The 17,542-nt window shown below is 49.0% G+C and overlaps 2 protein-coding genes across 4 annotated transcripts in view; one reads left to right on the top strand and one right to left on the bottom strand.

The window, feature by feature from the left end:
• CMTR1 (cap methyltransferase 1) overlaps positions 1-1,580 on the top strand; it is a 43,920-nt gene extending 42,340 nt beyond the window's left edge. For both annotated transcript variants that reach the window (XM_016152681.2, XM_036239562.1), the window contains one exon: positions 116-1,580. In XM_016152681.2, coding sequence (XP_016008167.1) covers positions 116-248 — 133 coding nt within the window. In that variant the 3' untranslated portion in view covers positions 249-1,580. The remainder of the gene's footprint in view (positions 1-115) is intronic.
• A 1,372-nt stretch (positions 1,581-2,952) lies between these two features.
• Positions 2,953-17,239, bottom strand: CCDC167 (coiled-coil domain containing 167). Of its 2 annotated transcripts, none has more exons than XM_016152682.2 (4): positions 17,164-17,239; positions 4,971-5,065; positions 4,712-4,764; positions 2,953-3,312 (listed from the first exon to the last, which is right to left on the bottom strand). In XM_016152682.2, exons 1-4 carry the CDS (start codon positions 17,203-17,205, stop codon positions 3,209-3,211), a joined length of 294 nt encoding a protein of 97 aa, XP_016008168.2. In that variant the 5' UTR covers positions 17,206-17,239; the 3' UTR covers positions 2,953-3,208. The 2 variants fall into 2 exon arrangements, with proteins under 2 accessions (XP_016008168.2, XP_036095458.1); XM_036239565.1 differs by lacking the exon at positions 17,164-17,239 and adding an exon at positions 16,858-17,116.
• Between the last annotated feature and the right edge of the window lie 303 nt (positions 17,240-17,542).

Genomic DNA, 17,542 nt, shown 5'->3' on the forward strand with positions numbered 1-17,542 from the left:
CCCCCCGACTCTTTAAGAACACTCATCCTCTAAGCCAGTGGTCAGGGTTTGGGTGGTGATCTCTCAGTCCTGCTCCACCTGGGTATAGCCCTCTGACTTCCTTTTTCCTCCCCAGCATCTGCTACTATGGCCGTCTCTTCTGGGAGTGGGGGGATGGCATCCGTGTACATGACTCCCAGAAGCCTCAAGACCCAGACAAGCTGTCCAAGGAGGATGTCCTGTCCTTCATCCATACACACAGCGCCTGAGGGTCTGAGGACACCCATTCCTGCTGAATGCCCTGTCGTTCTGAGTCAGGGTGCTCTGCCTGGGGGCCCACAGTACTGGTTTCTTCCCCTTCTCAAAGGGACAGGGGAGCACAGTCACCATAGTTTGGCCATGAGGGGTGGGTGATTTCTTCTCCATCTCCCCTGAAGAGCTCAGCCTGGGGCCTTCAGAGGACACTCACGTCCCTTCTGGGACACTTTTAGACTTCCCTCCTTGGAGACCTGCCTAGGAACTCTCTCCTGCCAGGACTCAGCCTGAAAGATGCTGCTCTCACGGCGGGTTTGAGATCAGGGCCCAGGGCACATGGGGCCGGTGGAGGACGTGTCAGAGAGCAGCAGGGCTTTAGTTCTGCGATTCTCTCCTGTATCCTGTAGACTCACTTTTCTGAGTTCCATGCGCTGCCCTGAGGGCAGCCATGCCCCTGCTTTGCCTAGCTTTTTACTGGGCCAGCCTGAGTGGGTGAAGACCCACTGTCGTGAGCTGGCCAGGAGCAGCTACTGTACAAATCAAAGTTTTGTTTCTTTGAACTTATTCTGTTTTGATGCCAAGTTGGAGAAAATTTTGTCTTCTTTCCCCACCCTGTCCTAGTCTTCTCTGGAGTTCTCAGCCTGGACCTCTGACAGTCCCGCAGGCCGGGAAGGGAGGTGTATGGGCCCCACATTCCTGACACCTCATCAGGATGCAGGTAGCACTGTCTTTGGTAGTGGATGCGACTGCCTCCTGGGCCTCGACCCCTTTTGACCTAAACCTTGGGCAGCTCTAGAAGAGAGGAAGCACCCTTGAAGACCTGCCTTTTTCTGTTCCCCAGCAGTAGTGGCCCCACTGCAACAGAGGGGACCTCCAGGGTTGGGTCACAACCAGCCCTCTGGCAATCATGACACTTGTTTGCCATAGCCACTTTGCTACCCTTCCCCCCAACCGTTTTTCTTCTCTTATACGGGGTACAGTCACGTGTCATTTTGTGGTCACTCCATTTCCTCTATCTTGGTGGAGGCAGTAGCTTTGGGTGGGGGAGGGCATCTGTGGTTCTTAATGGGAAATACCTCTCAGAGATGCTCATACAGGCTCCCTAGGGCCCCATCCTAGTGCTAGGCTGGTTTTCATGGAGATAGGGCACTAAAACTCCCTGTGAGGTTGGAATTGACTTCACCTGGGAGGGGGGGTCTCCAGCCAATATCCAGTCTTAGCACCCCCCTCCCGCACCCTCCCTGTGTTGGCAGCAGCACCACTGAAATGCTGTATCTCCACCCATTTCTGGGTATATCAGTGTGTCTTGCAGAATCTTGGATCATTAAAGATAAACATATTTTTAATGTCTGTGTAGCTCTACTGGGGCTGCTGCTGGTTGTCCTGGGTACTTTATTGCCTGGGACTGACTTGGACAAACCACCTCGGGCTGAAGGGGAAAAAGCTGTACTCGAAGAAGGAAGAGGGTTTAATCAGAGCTTTGTCCAAGCTCAGGGCTCCCAGGGCTGCTGCCTGCTGCCAGAGAGGGGGCCCAAAGAAGTTGAGAAATTATGCGGCTCCTGTTAGAGGCTGGAACTGGAGAATGAATGAACCCACAGCCCAGCAGGGCAGGGAGGCTCTCCCCCTTACATAAATCACACAGCTCACTCCGTGGTAGTACCGTGACAATCCAGAATCACTCTGTGTGACTAAAATAACAGAGGTGTCAGACCAATTAGTGCCACCAGACCAGGGAAAGAGGAGAGTTGGTTTTGCTGACCCCCAGCCAGCCTCCCCTCTTTTCTGCTCCTGAACTTGGGGCTGTGCTTGGGGGGTAGGGGACATGCAGGTGCTGATGGTGCCTCCCTCTCTGTTCCAGGCCAGTTTCTCCACCAGTTCTATATCACTCTGCTGCCTATATCCTCCTAGAGACTGCCTGCACTTTGCTTGGCTCCTTGGTCTTCCTTGATGTTTCATAGCCTGAGCTTCTGGGGCAACTTCTTTCCTTGTTTTTACTTATTTAATGGGAGTGATCTCAGTTCCCAAGCCCTTCATCCTTGGTTGCCCTACTTGGCTCTGCTTGCTCTAGCCTCCCACTCCTGACCCTCCTGGGTCCTGTATTGGGAGTAGGGTTGGGGAATGTGCTCGGGGACAGCAGGTGATGTCTGTGTTTGTGGCTCCTGCTTCCTTATCCAGTAGGACCACCAATACCGCTTCTCCCTGTAATCCCCTCCTGATTTACTGGCCACTGTCACCATAAGTCTCTCTGGTCATTACCATGGCTCTTGCTACCCACTCACTCTGCCAGGCCTAACCAGCCTTGCTTACCTCTTGAAGATGTATTAACTCCTTGCCCCCGCGGGGCTGCCATGTGACTTCAAGTCCCCAAGATTCTCTTCGCTGCACAGGCTGCATTTTTTTCTGCCATAATTAGTCTTGCCACTGAATGGAGGGCAAGACTGTGTTTGGTGGAGGTGGCAGACATGTAGCAATGGCTGCCTCTCCATCAATGCCCAATTCCTGGAAATGGCTCCCAGTATAGTTCTGGGTTGGGAAGTACTTCCCACTGCCACCTTATTCCCTACTTAAGCTGGGGGCTCACTGTTACAGCCCCCCTTCTCCCTTCTGAGTTCTAAGCCAAGACCTTTCCCTTGAACATCTCTTCCTTGATTCCTGAATGCCACTCTCAGTTCTCCACCCCCCACCAACTACAGTTAGATCATGACATTTACTCAGCAGTCAGGAATAGCCTGGGTATTCTTTATTGCCTTTCCCTTGGGCTAAGGGAGGAGCCAACACAAAGTCCTTCTGGAGACCCAGGTCCCACACAGCACCAGGAGGCAGGAGGCGCTGGGCCAACAGGAAGCCCTTCTCCAGTGTCTGGGTGGGGAAGAAATGCCCCTGTACCTAGGTCCTCTTGAGGATTGAAGGACATGCTTGGCCGTGACCAGGTTACTGAGAGGAAGTCTGTGCAGACTCTGGAGAAATCTCAGGCTCACATGGTCCAGTAGGCATAGATGAGGGTCAGAAGGATGAAGATGGCCACAGAGAGCAGCATGTTCTTCCGGTTCTCTTGCCGAAGCAACTTTAGCTCCTTCTCTGGGAGGAAACAGGGTGTTGGGCAGGTCGTTTGGGCCTGTTACTCCTATCTGCCTTGGCCTCTCCCAGAGACAGGCAGAGGTGTTCCTCCCCAGCTCCTTCCTTATCCATAAAAAGGACTCTGTACTTGGTCTACCCAGACCCTCACAACCTTTTTGCTACAGATCTTGGCCCCTCCAAAAGTCCCAACAGTCAATGCTGCTCAACCATTTTTCTCTAAATGTAGCTGAAGTTGATGAAATGTGTGAGGTCACCAAAAAGACCACACATGAAAGCCAAACTAGGTAGTGTCGTGGCATCACTATGTGAGTCCTCTGGCCTGTCTCTAGGGTACTCATCCATCCAAGGTGCTTCATCTGACCAATGAGAAACTCGGAGGGCAGCTGAGACCTCCTGTGGCCTGATGCGGGAGTAGGTACAGGTTGAGACCATACCACCAGTGCTTCCGGTCCTGCCCAGCTAAGCAGAAACTAGGGATGCTAAGAGGAAGTAGTCTGCCCACGAGGTAGTTGAGCTCACCTCTACAGGAAGCCAGTCCTGCTACTCTGTAGCTACACTATTTGTCCCCTTACAGCAGGTGGGTAGTACTCTGAAGACTAAACTGAGTGGTGGTGCTGCGATTTTGTATGAAAATTATAGGCTTGAGGGGGAGCTAATGCCCCACCCTGACCTGTGAGAAGGAGCAGGGAGACAGCTGCAAACGAGCTCTGGGCAGGCCAGACTGAGCCTGAGGCTCTGGTAGGTTCCCTGGTTCCCTGCCATGTGGTCTGTTTCTGGGGCTGATTGTTGGCCAGGTTTGGCAGTTCAAGGAGAATAGAACAGACAAGTCGGAGGAATCACTACAAACCATCTTCCAGGCCGGCGGGGACAGGGTGTGGGTGGGGTGTTGGTGGGCCCAGCAGCTGCCCTCTAGCTCCACACCCAGCCTGGGCTCTACTTGGCTGTCCCTCTGCTGCCCAGAAGGTGGCAGCATTGCTCCACCCCCCGTAGTCCTTCACGCTGCCCAAGTGGGAGGTTCACCTTGCTTCACCCAGGCTCCCAGCTGCCCCCACTCCCATCCCAGGGAGGAAGTGAAGCTAAGGGAGGAGAGAGCTGGGAGGACAGACTTCCCAAGTCTGGGTGAATGTGAGACTCTTCTGTACTTGTCTACTGCCATACCCCTTCATCCCACAGAGGAAGAACAAATCCATCTCCCCTGGAATGAAAGAACAAACACGTTCTTCTTTCAGGCTCCTGGGCCTACAGTGAGCTCCTGCAACGTCCTGAGGGCTCACTCCCTCCTAAGGACTGCCTCCTCCTCGATCCCTGTCACATTGTGGGCTCCCTGGGCTGTTGGGCTGTCTGCCTCTCCTGACCCTGAGATTGTGAGGTGGGGCTGGTAACAAAAGGGGACTCTTACCATAGTTGGAGGCTTTGTTCATCAGGCTGTTTTTCTCTTTCTCCAGAGACTTCCTGTGAGTGGGGAAGTTTTATGGCTTAAGCTCTTTTCTTTCTTTCCACTTGAGGGGTAGCTGGCACAAAGGGGCAGGATGGACAAAGGGGACAAGGGCTAGGCCTCTGGTGGCAGGAGGATGGGGAATGGAAGCACAGGGCCAGGGCCCAAGACAGATATGAGGGGCTGGCAGAGGGCTGGGGGTGGTGGGGGTCAGGAGCATTACCTAGCCTCTGGGCTCAGCTCTGTCCCATAGAGCCTGGAGTTCACGGCCTCCAGATCCCTCCGACATCGTGACAGCTTCTCCTCCAGCCCATCAATCTGAAACATACAGCACACCAGCAAATAGAGATGGGCAGCAGAGCCCTTTGACTTTCAAAATAGTTGGCATTCTGGGATGGGGAAGAGGAAGCCTCTAGGAGTCTTCCTGGACAGCCTCCCATCCAACCCCCAACATCTGTCTTTGCTGTCCTCTACTTCCACGTGGTACAGCCTGAGCCTCACTGGAAATGGCTGAGGGTGTTACTCAGGGTCTTATAGCTTCCCTGACCCACTGGACCCAAGCATGGGCTGGGGCAGATAGGAGCAGCCCCTCAATCACTGTCTCCCAGCACACACCCCAGTGGGCCCAAGAACAGGAGCAACCAGGGCTCTGAATGCAGCAGGTACCTGCCACACAGGTGTATAGATGGACAATTAGACATATAGGGGCCAAGAAGCAAAGATATTTTTCCACTGATGCACTTCATCTTAAAGTAGTCTAAGTTATAAGGATATACATTTTTCCACGAGAATCAATAAAAAGTACTGAGTATTAAAAAATGCAGCTCAAAAACACTTCTATTTTTCTGACTGGGTTCTTCTTCAAAAACATTGCCCGTCATCAAGGTAGTGGTAACTTGTGAGATGAAATAGCTAAGTTTCTGAGAGCTTGGTTGCCACCGATATCAGTTTTCCCATTTGTTTTTAGTTTCAGAGATGTGTTCTTGGCAAAATGGGTTGTGGGAAAATGTTTTATAATATACTGGACTGGGTCATCCAAGCCTGGGTCCTGGTATCATGCATTTGGCCTTGAAAGTTCATTTGTGTCTGTCTGTCTGTCTAATTGGTCACTTCTTTGGGCCTGGACCTGCTCGTCTTGCACCACTGCCCTGCTGGCAGGAGCCTAGATTGCAGGGGGTAGAAAGGTTTAGAGGCCCTGTGTTGTTCACAGCAGCTGACTAAACAGTACCTTAGGTTGAGTCCCTGTAATGCTCGATTTTCCATCTGACTTCACTCATTCTCACCACATCCCTATGAGGGAGAACAAATATGACTTCTATTTCACAAATGAGAGAGTGCCCCCCAAACAGAATGACTTCTCTGAGGAGTCAGACTGGAACACCCCTTTCCTTATTGGTCTAAGTCAGTTCTCTTTCCAATCCCTTCTGGAGTAGTCCCTGCAGACAGCAATCAATCAATGATGGGAAGTATGAATCCCAAAATCCCAGGTGTTCTGGGGCCAGTGTCAGAACTGCATTTGAAGTCTCTGGGCCTTCTGCCCTCTCCCTGGCCAGCACCCATCCTAGCCTTTTCTGGGTCAGCCACTTTCCCCCATCCTAATGCCCAGCACAGATGATAACACCATCTATCCCCTTCCCTGCAGCCCAGCCTGCTGCCAACTCCAGCTCTGGAAGCAGGGCCCTGTGGGAGGAAGCAACTGCAGAGCCTTAAGTTAATTGCCTGGTTAATTGTGTCATTTCACTGCTAATAGGCACCAAAGGTAAGGTTGGCCTGGGAAGCAGCCCCAGCCGGGAGATGGGGCCTGTGTCTGGGGAGGCCAAAGGCCAACTTAGAACAGGCGCTGCTGGGAAATGAGCTCTGGGGAGCCAGACTCAGAGAATAGCAATAGCCTGATGCGATAGTTAGTGGAGCCAAGGAGCTAGAACTAAGGGGAAGAGGTGCTTCAGGCCCCTATGAAGCCAACCCTTCATAGCAGCACCCTCAAAACACATAGCCCAGCCCCTCAGGACCCCGAGACTTGCTGTTTCCATTCCATGGTGTAGAAGCTACAACCAGGGCACCAAATTCCAGACTGGGTCCCAAACAAAACTTAATTCTTGAAGGTCTACCTCCTCCATGAAGCCTTCTCTGCTGCTCTTGGCTGGAATACTACCTACTTCCCCTGGCAAATTAACCAGTTCTCTCATTAGGCTGAGCACACAGCTATCCCAGCTTTGTGTGTCCAAATCTCATCTTCCCAAACTCTAGGGGCCCCTAGGGCAGATGGTATAAACTTGCAGGCCCAGGGGTCACGTCTAGCCCAGACTAGCCCATTCCACTCGTGTATGTGACTGCCTGGCCTCTGAGAATGCCTGCCTTTGTAGCTTCTGTCTTAGAAGGCATGGGGGCCACCTGTTTCCTCTTTGTGGTCACAAGGCCTGGCCCGCTGCAGTCTTTGTGTTTGTAGCCAGAGAGTAGGGTTGGGCATGGCTGGGCCCTGGACCTGGGACAGATTTAGGTCTCATGTAGGAACGGTCTCTGAAACCCTCCCCTCGTGCCCATAGAAGCTGGAAGAAGTTAGAAGAAGCAACTGCACATGCATGTAGATATGTACTTTGTGAATTACCTAAAGCAAGTATTAGTCCTAGGTCAGATTTCTGTCTGCCACACCCTTGGGCCAGGCCCTGGTTTGCATGTCATTCTGGGAAAGAAAAAGTTGGGGAATTTCTATCCCTAAACACCTCTAGAAGGCTCCCAGATTCCCAAAAAAGCACTAACTGGCCCAGAGCAAAGCCAGGAACTCAAGCTAAGAAAGATCTTTAAATTGAGATTGGCAAACTACAAGTGGCCGAGCCAATCTGCCATGGCGCTCTGGGCAGGGCCCGTGGAGCTGGCAGTCAGAGGCCTTTATCTGAACAAGCCCAATTTATCTGCAGTTCCACTGAATATCCCCACTTTCATTTACCACCTTTTAATGAGGCTTAAACAGAGGAACACAAATCAAGGTTTTAGGGACTCAAGTTCTAACCTCCTTCTATGAATATTTATGTCCTGCTGACAGCTCTGATTCCCTTCTAAATAGCAAGTTCCCCTTCTTTACAACCCAGCTGCTTGATGTGGGCTGAGTGAGGGGAGGCTGAGACTGTCAGGAGGCTCTTCAGAAGGCCAAAAACCCATCCTCAGAAGGTGACCCCACCGGCAGTCAAACACCCTGCAGCATTTGATGAAGCAGAAGCTGGCTCTCAAGCAGCTATAACAATGGGTGCAAAGATTCTGGGTGACCTCCTGGCTGTAGAGAGGCAGGGAAGGAGGGTCAGGATGCATTTTTTTTAGTTGTGACTGGGGTCAGTAGTGGCTACAGAGCAGAGCTGGCAAGACGGGCGCAAAAATGGGGAAGACGACCCAGAAAGTGGTCCTTAAAGGAAGCCCCTAGTTGAATTTTCAGTCAACTCTCAATGACGTGTACGTGGATTATGTACTCTGCAGATTTCCCAGTGCAAATTGATAGTCCTTGGTCAGCTTCCTCTCTGCCACCAGGCTGAAGGCAACAGAGGACAAGATAGCCGGGGCCAGGAGAACAGACATGGGGGAAAGGATCAAAATAAGACAAAGAAGATTCTAGAAGCACAAGGGTCAGAGCTAGGCAAGCAGTTGGAAGCCCAAGTGCCTAGAAACCTGAAATTGTAGCTACAGAAAAGTGTGGTCATAAGGAGTGTGGGCTATATAATCTTGTCACTTACTTGCCACATTCCTTAATCCTGTGCCCCAGTTTACTCATGTTTAAAACAAAGATAGTAATGTTTCAAAGAGTTGTGACAATGATATGAGGCAATACACGTAAGGTGCTTGAACAGTACCTAACACACATAGTAGGAGTTCAGAATTTGCTATCATTATTAGAGAATGATTTTCACTGTGGAAAAAAGAAAATTGAGTTAATTTGTGGCAAAAAATAAGAGAAAGAGCTATAAGTATGGTATGTGTGATGGAGAGCAATCTCCACTGGTTACTGGCTGGTAGCAGTGGGGAAGGGAGCCCCTCTGGCTCAGATATGGCCACCTCTAAGTCAGAGGCAGGGTTCAGCAGGGGTGGGAGCCCACAAGGTAGACCATGAGAACAGCAATGCTTCTACAGGTCAGCCCATTTAGCTGGCTCAGGACATGGCATGCTCAGAACCCCATGATTGGCCTGGGGATAAAGCTGGGGTGGGGCCCTGGAGCCAGGAGACAGTTATAGAAGCTGGGGCTGATGGAACCCAGGAGAATAGGCCTGGGGCAGTGTATAAAGGCACAACAGACTCAGCTGTTGTCTAGACACCCATGGGATGGGCATCAGTCTCCATCGCTGGGGAGACACTGAATGGCAGACGGAGCCCAGGTTCCCCTACACCATGGCTTTCTGGGGCCTGGCATCCAGCTAAGTGGGGAGTTGGAATGTAAAGCCTCAGGACTAAGGCAGAGAGAGGCCTCATCAAAGAGATTCAACCAACCAGTGGGGAGAGGTTACACTCTGGAGGCCATGGAGAATCCCAGGACTCCTGCCCGACACACTGTATAGGTCAACTGGCAGGAAGAGCATGGCGTGCCCAAGACTGGCTATGGTGCTGGAATTTTCCTGGAGCTGTAGGTGGGTAGCAATGCTGACTGTGACTGTCACAAGCAAAGTGGTTTACAGCCAAAGTATGGACTGAGACAGGGCACTCATTCATACAGTGTGTGGGGCAGAGAGTAGATGCCCCTAGTGTACAATAACATTAAGAAGTGTCCATACATTTATATCAGAAGACCATGTGTTCATTTTTAAACAGGGAAAATGAAAACTAAGTCACTGAGATGACAGTCAGTAGATACAGCACAGCTGCAAAGGAACCTGAGGAAGTAAAGGCAGTGGTGTGGGGGCCCTACAAGTTAGCAAACCATGCTTTCTGGCACCTCACGCAGAGCTGAGGACCTGATAGGTGTGTAAACCTGAGTGCAAACAGTTCAGGGGATTGAGACATAGGTGATGTGTGTACAGGGTGTCCTGGTAGAAAAGCCTGTAATTTGACCCTGAAACCAGCAGTGGGTAAAACCTGCCCAGGGGACTGCTGGTCTGAGCCTAGGCAGGGAAGACGCAGAGCCATGAGGGAAGAAGGGAGAAAAAAAAAGGAAGGGAAGAGGTCTGTAGGTAGGGGGTGAGAAGTAGCATCCCTCAAGTAAAAGGGAGTTGAAGGTCCCAGGGGAGCCCCAGAGACAGGATCCAGAACATCTGTACTATAACAAGAAAGGCGCACGAGTGATCCCACCACCGTCGGGGTGAAAACCACTGCCTTTCTTAACCAAGCTTGGACTAGGGAATCAGAGACTGCTGGATGGCTTCGAGAGTGGGCAGAGGAGCAGGCTTAGTTGAGAAGTGTAACACCAAGACAAGGATTCTCCACAGAGGTGGGGATGTTTCCTGTAGAAGAATAAATGCCAAGATCTTAAGTCAGCCTGACAGTCAAGGTCACCATTGGCCCTAAACAAGTGAGGCCATCACTCCTCCTGGCAGGTGCCAAAGAAATAAAGGCCTTCTTCATTTCCAGTCATCAGGGACAGGGACTCTCCCAGTGGCCTTCCTGGAGGGACCCTTTCTCAGATGCAGCTCTGAGTGCTGTGTGCTCTGTGGCACTCTGCTGGCAGCTCAGTAACCCCAAGCCACTAGGCAAAATCTCCTTTGCCACCTGACTTGTAGAATAATGCCTTATTCTTAGAGCTTTAGGGAAGTCTCCCTGGGGTCCTATATGCCATAAAACCACTGTGTTAAGAGAAACTATAAAATTCTTCTGAAATCCCCGTGAGGCATCTTTTCAGGAGTATGGAGCCTCCTGGAATCAAAGCCCCAAATGAAACCTCTTTGGGGGCAAGGAACATGAGTGCCAGCTCACACACAGAATGCCCAGCACACTAGCCTGGTCAGGCCGCGCAGGGGCCAGCTCCATGCAAACCTAACCACAATCCCAGTAGTAGCCACCACTTCTATAGCGTGCCATGGGCCAGGCATTGTTCTGTGCTTCTTCACTTGGATCCCTTCAAGGAATGCTCACAATAAACTCATAAGTGAGTAGCAGTATTAGTATCCACCTTTTGTAGGTAAGGAAACTCAGGCCACGGAGATGAAGTAATTTGTCCAGGGTCACACAGCCAGTCCATGGGGGAGCAGTCCGAGTCTATGCTGTTAGCCACCAGCCCACATCGAGAAAGCAGAGAGCCACCATCCTTGAGCTACTCTAGCTCCAATCCTTATATTCTGGGTTAGGCCATTTGTGGGCTGCTTCGTGCCTGCTACCTAAGGTCTACATCAGCTCTACAAGGAAGGGCCTGCCTCTGTTTCACAGAGGAGCAAACCCCCAGCAAGGAGATTTTAAGCAACCTGCCCAGAGTCATGTAATTGGGGAGTGGCAGAAGTGGGGTCTGCATCTGCGTTTTTCTGCTTCAGAGCTTATGTTCTTTCTACCACATCAAGCTCTTTTGTTAAAATCCCTCATGAAAACATTCATGACAAAGAAGGGTTCTGTGGAACAGTCATTCTACATCCCGGTCGAAGCCCATCTAAGCTTGTTGATCTGCTTTCAACAGATTCTATATTCTAAATAATCTTGTACGAGGGCTTTGCTTAGTCTGTTCACATAACAAATACTCTCTGTGAGGGAAGAAGAACCTGACTGAAATCTGTTTGCTTGGAGACAGTGAGACGGGAGCCGAGCATCTGTCCTCACATGGAAGGCAATCACCCTCCAACTCCCAGCTTCACAAATATCCCAGACACTCTCCCCCAAATTGCCTAAGCTGCCAAAGCACCTTCCAAAATTCACACAAAACAGACCCAGTTTCGAGAAGGAGAAAGGTGGGCTAGTGGCCCTGATAAGCCCTTCTTTCCCAGTGGGTAGTGAAGCCGTTCTTTTCACTCGCTAATTCACAGCCTGAGAGTGGTGTCAGCTGTTTCATCGTCAGCCTCCAGCCTCGGCAGCCTGGGAACTGGATTTCTGGAAATTCACTCATTCTCACACGTCAAGGAGGCCCCCGGGATGTTTATTATAATGGGTAAAGAAGCCAGACTGCCTGCCCAGATGGTCTCTGGCAAGAGCACTGGGGCTTTCCATCTGGGGCCTTCAGGCCACATAGCCAAGTCCCATGGGGGTCATGCACCTCAAGTTTTCAGGTGACAAGCCTCAAACCCCAAAATGCTGATTACTCTGACATTAGTTAAGGGGTGCTTTTCTGCAAAGGAGGCTCATAGGGCTCCATGGGGGCATAAAAACCTCCATCCATGGCTCCCCAAATCATCAAGCCCTGTGAGAAGTTCCTCTCCCAGGCTGAGCAGATGAAGAGAGTAAACCTTCCCAGTTTTTAACCAATAAACAATTTTCAGGAAAAGCAGAGTGCCAAGGGGCTTGTCATTTCTCTGGAGAGTCACCCCCCCCACCCCCACCCCAGGTTGTGAAACAAGAGGGGCCCTGCTGAAGCCCACGCTAGCTCCGAGACATTCTGAGACCTTCTGGTGTGCTAAGCAGCTCTGCAAGGAGAGCCTCGTCAGTTCTTGCCTGAAGCCTTCATCTGTCCCTGGCCAGAATGCTGTTTGAGGTTTGTTTTCTCTTCTTTCCCCCATATATATTTTTTGATAAATTAGCAAAAGCTTCTTCATCGCTGAAAGGCTCAAAGCATTTTTCAAGAACTGGCATCCACCCCGTGCCTTATGAATTCATTAATTAAGATGCTGGCAAACAGCCACTCCACACATGCTGACATCCAGCCGTGTTAGGTAATGAGGTTTTAGTCTCCTGACCCCCGTCAAGTGGAGCAGAGCCAGACGCAGGCTGCCGAGAGAAATCACCTGCCCAATAGCGACCTGTCTTTTGAGCCTGGCAGCAGGTGAGGCTCATTTAATGGTCAGCAGCCCTTGAACAGTCTCTGCATGCTGCAAGCCTTTTTCCCTGGCTGGGCGGCTCCCCAACAAGGCAGCATTCAACCACCTGCTCCCCTGTGGCCTCCTAACCTCTGACCAGTGAACCACTCAACTGGGCCCAGATGTCAGAGGCAAGGGTTCAAGTGCCTCCGCTAGCCACTCAAGCCAATTCAGTAAATATTTATTGATAGTTCACTAAGATGCCTCTATCACTTGTCTCAGAAAACTGGTAGGCTCCCCTCAGCTTTGTGCACAGTCTTTTCCAGAACTGAGATGGTGTTCATTCACACTTAGTGCTTCTGCTCCCCTCCCCTCAGGGAGCTTACAGCAGTGGCTGCCATTAAACAAATAATTACACGTGTCAAGGCTCCTTTCCTCTTGGTGCTCATCCTGTCTGTCTAGGCCATTTTCTCCTCTCAACCTACCACCATTCCTTAATCATCACTGATCCTGGTCTCTTCTACCTGCCTCCAATATAAGTTAGAAAAGTTCAATAGATGCTTTCCCAGCCTCATGACTGCTAGGGGTGGCCATGACCCAGCTCTGGCCAATGAGATGTTCCAGAAGTCAGCTGAAAGGCTCCTGGGAGGTCTTATGTTTTGCTTATAAAGGGAACAAAGAGTGCTGTAGTTCCTTTCTCCTCCTTCCTCACTTAAAGTTGGATGTGGCAACTGTAACTGTGGCAGCTATATTTTGACTAAGATGAAACAGATAAGAGAATGCAGAAATACCAGCCCTATCATAGCTGAGCTTTTGAACCAACTTTCAAATTTCTTATTATGGGAAAAAAGTATTCTCCTACTTCCTTAGGTTACTGAGGTCAGTTTTCTGTAACCTGTAGCCAAACGCTTTCCAAACTGATAAATTTTCGTACTGGGAAACAGATCCAACCAAGTACCCCTTTAAGATGGCAGCTAAGACACTGCACATCTGTTAACTTAGGACAATTATCTATTGAAACGTCTAAAGACACCAAGTTGAATGGTCCAGCTTCAAAAGAAAAGCACAATGACCAAGTAACAGCTCACTACTATCAGAGATTAAAAAACAGATTTTACATCAGACAAAATTCTATCACTTTAGATTGAAATACAGCCTTTTCCTCAGCCAGAATCATCCTATCAGACTGAAATACAACCTCTCTCTCTTCCCACACAACATTAAAATCAGTATCAGAGCTGGTGATTTCTCAACTGAGTTATAAGTTTCTCTTGCTATTCAGAATTAACTCTCGGAAGTGAAAACTCATAGCAAGTTTCTTCCAACTCTGAGCCCTCACAAGGGAGCAAATGAGTGGCATAAAAAGAACTTAAGAAGAGCCACGAATGGGGGAAGCTAGGAGATCCCTTGGTTGTCCTGGGAGATACCTGCCCAGTATAGCTGGCCTGAGTCAGCTCTCTGGGGTGAGTGCCGCCTGCTCAGTAATTGCTTCATCACAACAAGTGAAGACTGTTTGCAGGTGCTGAGATCACTCACTTGTGGGGGTTTTCTTGTACTCGTCTGACTAACAAACATTTTGGATTAAATCACCACTTCATTGGCTCTAAGCCCACAACTTTTAATGAGGACAATACCTACTGCTACTGAGCATCAGTGCACATCCAATACTCAGATCCGTTGGGGGCGCCAGAGGAAAAAGGTGAGGAGACAGCCAGATGCAAGCTTTTTCTAAGGTGCAATTACAGATCTCATATCAGAATATTCAAGCAAAAAGTAACCTTAGAGATCAAGAGGGCAAATATAAATATCTATATTGGTATTGATAGGTTAAAAAAAATGCCAGATGTGATTAGTATAGGCATTAGGAGAGCACATCCCCACCAAATCCAAAACACTTTTAAAATTGGTATCAGCCAAACAAAATACGTTTGTAACCTGTATTTGGACCACAGTCAGTGAGTCTATTACCCCTGGTGATGTTCAAGTCCTTTATGTTACAGATGAGAAAACTAAAGTCCAAACAATGGGATTGACTTAGCCACAATGGAAAGATACAAAAGAACTGCAAAGGCTGCTAGTATGAAAGAGCATTGTTTGTTGATTATTCACCATGCCAGGCACATGCTAAACACTTTATACATACTACTTCATTAAATCACAAAAAAAATCACTGTGAGGTAAACCACAAGCTGCAGTGCAGACTGGGCTGTCCACTAAAACACACTGGCCCCTTCTTCCATAGCAATTGCGCTGCAGTTAGGCATGTGGTCTCCTAGCTGATGAATGTATTTCTCAGCCACCCAGGTGAGTTAGGTGAGGCCTCACATCTTAGCTCGCATCTTTGCCAATGGAAGGTAGGTACTCTGGGCCTAGGACTCTTAAGACAGTCGGGGTGCTTCCTCCACTCTCTTTCCCTGCCAGTGGATTTATCAATGGGTTGCAGGCTAGCTCCATTCACAAGGTGACAACAGAATAACGAGATCAAAGGAATATGGTAGAACCACTACGGTCCTGGTACTCTAGACCAGGGTTTGGCAAACCATGGCCTGGGGGCCAAATACAGTCTACCATCTGCTTTGTAAATATCTATTGGAATACAGCTACACTCATTAATTTACGTACTGTCTATGGAGGCTTTTGGGCTAAGACAGCCTATCTGATTATAGCTGATTCTTGTTATTTGTGATAGTTACGTTGTATAAAATTGCCACCAACAATGAATGAGCAAATAGTGAATCAGGGTAGATTCCTGTGAGCCTCTAGTCACAACAATATTAATAACTGATCAATACAAAACCATGTTTTGTGTGTGTTTCTGTTTAAAGAACTAATTTAATGCATATTCTTGATTCATTAATATTGAACTCACAACCAACAGCACTATAACTCAGGCCTGAACAAAGCTCATCTAACACACATTTTCTCTGTAAGGCATACACAGCCTTCCTGCTCTTTGGAAAACTAGACAGCACTTCAGCACCACACCCGAGGGCTATTTTAAATAGGAAAATCACCAACAAAAAGCACGGCATTACAAAAAAAAAAAAAGTGGCATTAAATAGACCACAAAAAGGACACTTGTTTACCATGTAAGAACTGAAACAAGAGGACAGAGCACTGTCTTGTTCAACCTTAGCTGGATACGTGGGCCTCAAGTGACTCAAATTTTTTACCCCTTTGAGTTTGTCCACAAATTATTGCAAAAGTATTGTGAGTACTGATTTTGGGGTTACAAATACATTTTAGCAAGTAGGCAAATTCACGAATACAGACTCCATGAATGACGATCCACTGTAGTTGCAACAGAGACTATATGGCCCACAATGCCTATCTGATTATCTACAGACAAAATCTGATGACCTCTGATCTAGCCTGTTAGAAAAAAATACTTTCTTGTTTTTTCACTGCCTTTTCGGGTTTCTGTTATAGCAGCTTATCATGTCCTAATATAGACTATAAAGTCTATGCTCTTTCCACGACATAGTGCCATCTCATTTAACCATGTACATTCTCTTTTAGGAGATTCATATTTCCACCAACCTTTTTTTCCTACCAAGTAGGCCAATATTTCTCAAGGGGTAATGCTAAAACCTCCTCCATCAGCATGAATGTATGTAGCTTATTAAAAACAAATTCTTTGTTAAACGTGCACACCCAAGTCCTATTGAATTACTTGGAATAAGGGAGCATTCAACTCTCCATTTGTAACAAGCTCTACAAATGATTCTTAATGCATTCTTAAGTTTGAGAACCACTGAACTGGTAATAAACATAAGAAGACTATTACCCCATATTTCTCTTGCAATCCCTGGAAGGTGCTCTAAGGGAATAGTAACACAGGAGAAGATGCACTAGAAGGCAATTCACTTGTGCTTGATTCTCAGCTCCTTCACTGCTTCAAACTGGGCTCTACCTAAAACTTCAGTTTCCTGTAAAAACCTCACAAGCTTGTAGTGAGGATTAACTGGGAATGCAAACAACGTAGCATATAGCAGCTTTTCAATATGCATCAACTTTCTTTTCCTACCATAGGCAACAAATTATTTTTAAGCTCTTTGGGAACACCGCTATTCCAGAATTCTCTACAAATTCCCACAGGTTCCCAAAGTAATTTTCAAGCTACAAGCTTCAGTACTCCAGGGGGAAACTTCCCCATCTCGGGATATTTAAGCCACTAGTAATATACTAAACAGTATGGACTCCCTCAACTTTGGGGTCCCCCTCACCTTCGAGTACCCGCCCCTTTTGGGTCTTCATTTGACGTCTACCTTAGGGCCTCCTATTTCCGCGTCCCGGCCTTTTGGGGGCTTCCGTTCACCTCTATATCTCAGCACCTCTAGAGGTCCCCGCACCTCTGGTCCCCTCTCGGGCTCTCCAACCTTCGGTCTCCACATCGTGCTCCTAATTACGGGTACCCCACCAGGCCCTCTCACACCCTTGCGTCCCTCTCCCAAATCCGCGTCGCCCTTAATTCCCTTTAGCCCCTCTTTCAATCTGCAGCCGGGCTGACCCACTACTCCACCGCCGGGAGAAGGCAACTAACGATGTGGCCCACCCCCAACTCTCCCCCTCACCTCTAGAGCGACGCCCACATTCTCCCGCTTCTTTTTAGTCATGTTACTTGCCGGGATCCCCCAGTCATTATTGGACGCGCCCGTTAGTGGCACCGCGCATGCGTAAACACTCGTGCTTCTCCTTCATTGGCCTGCGAGGTGGCGGAAGGTGGGGCTACTGGAGGTCGCCATCTCATTGAGTGGCATGACCCGCTGGGTGCGGCCATGTTTGTGCGGGGCGACCGGTAGTTTACGGTCTCAACCTGGGGCTGGGGAGAGGATAGAAAACAAGATGGCCCCGAGAGGATTAGTGATCAAGTTGGGATCAAATTGCCCCTTTCTAATTCAAAGCCACTTTAAAACGCTGATTTTTTTTTTCACTCCATCTTCGGTGCCCTTC

The sequence above is a fragment of the Rousettus aegyptiacus genome, unplaced genomic scaffold (assembly GCF_014176215.1).
Source record: "Rousettus aegyptiacus isolate mRouAeg1 unplaced genomic scaffold, mRouAeg1.p scaffold_m13_p_1, whole genome shotgun sequence".
Taxonomy (NCBI): Eukaryota; Metazoa; Chordata; class Mammalia; order Chiroptera; family Pteropodidae; genus Rousettus; species Rousettus aegyptiacus.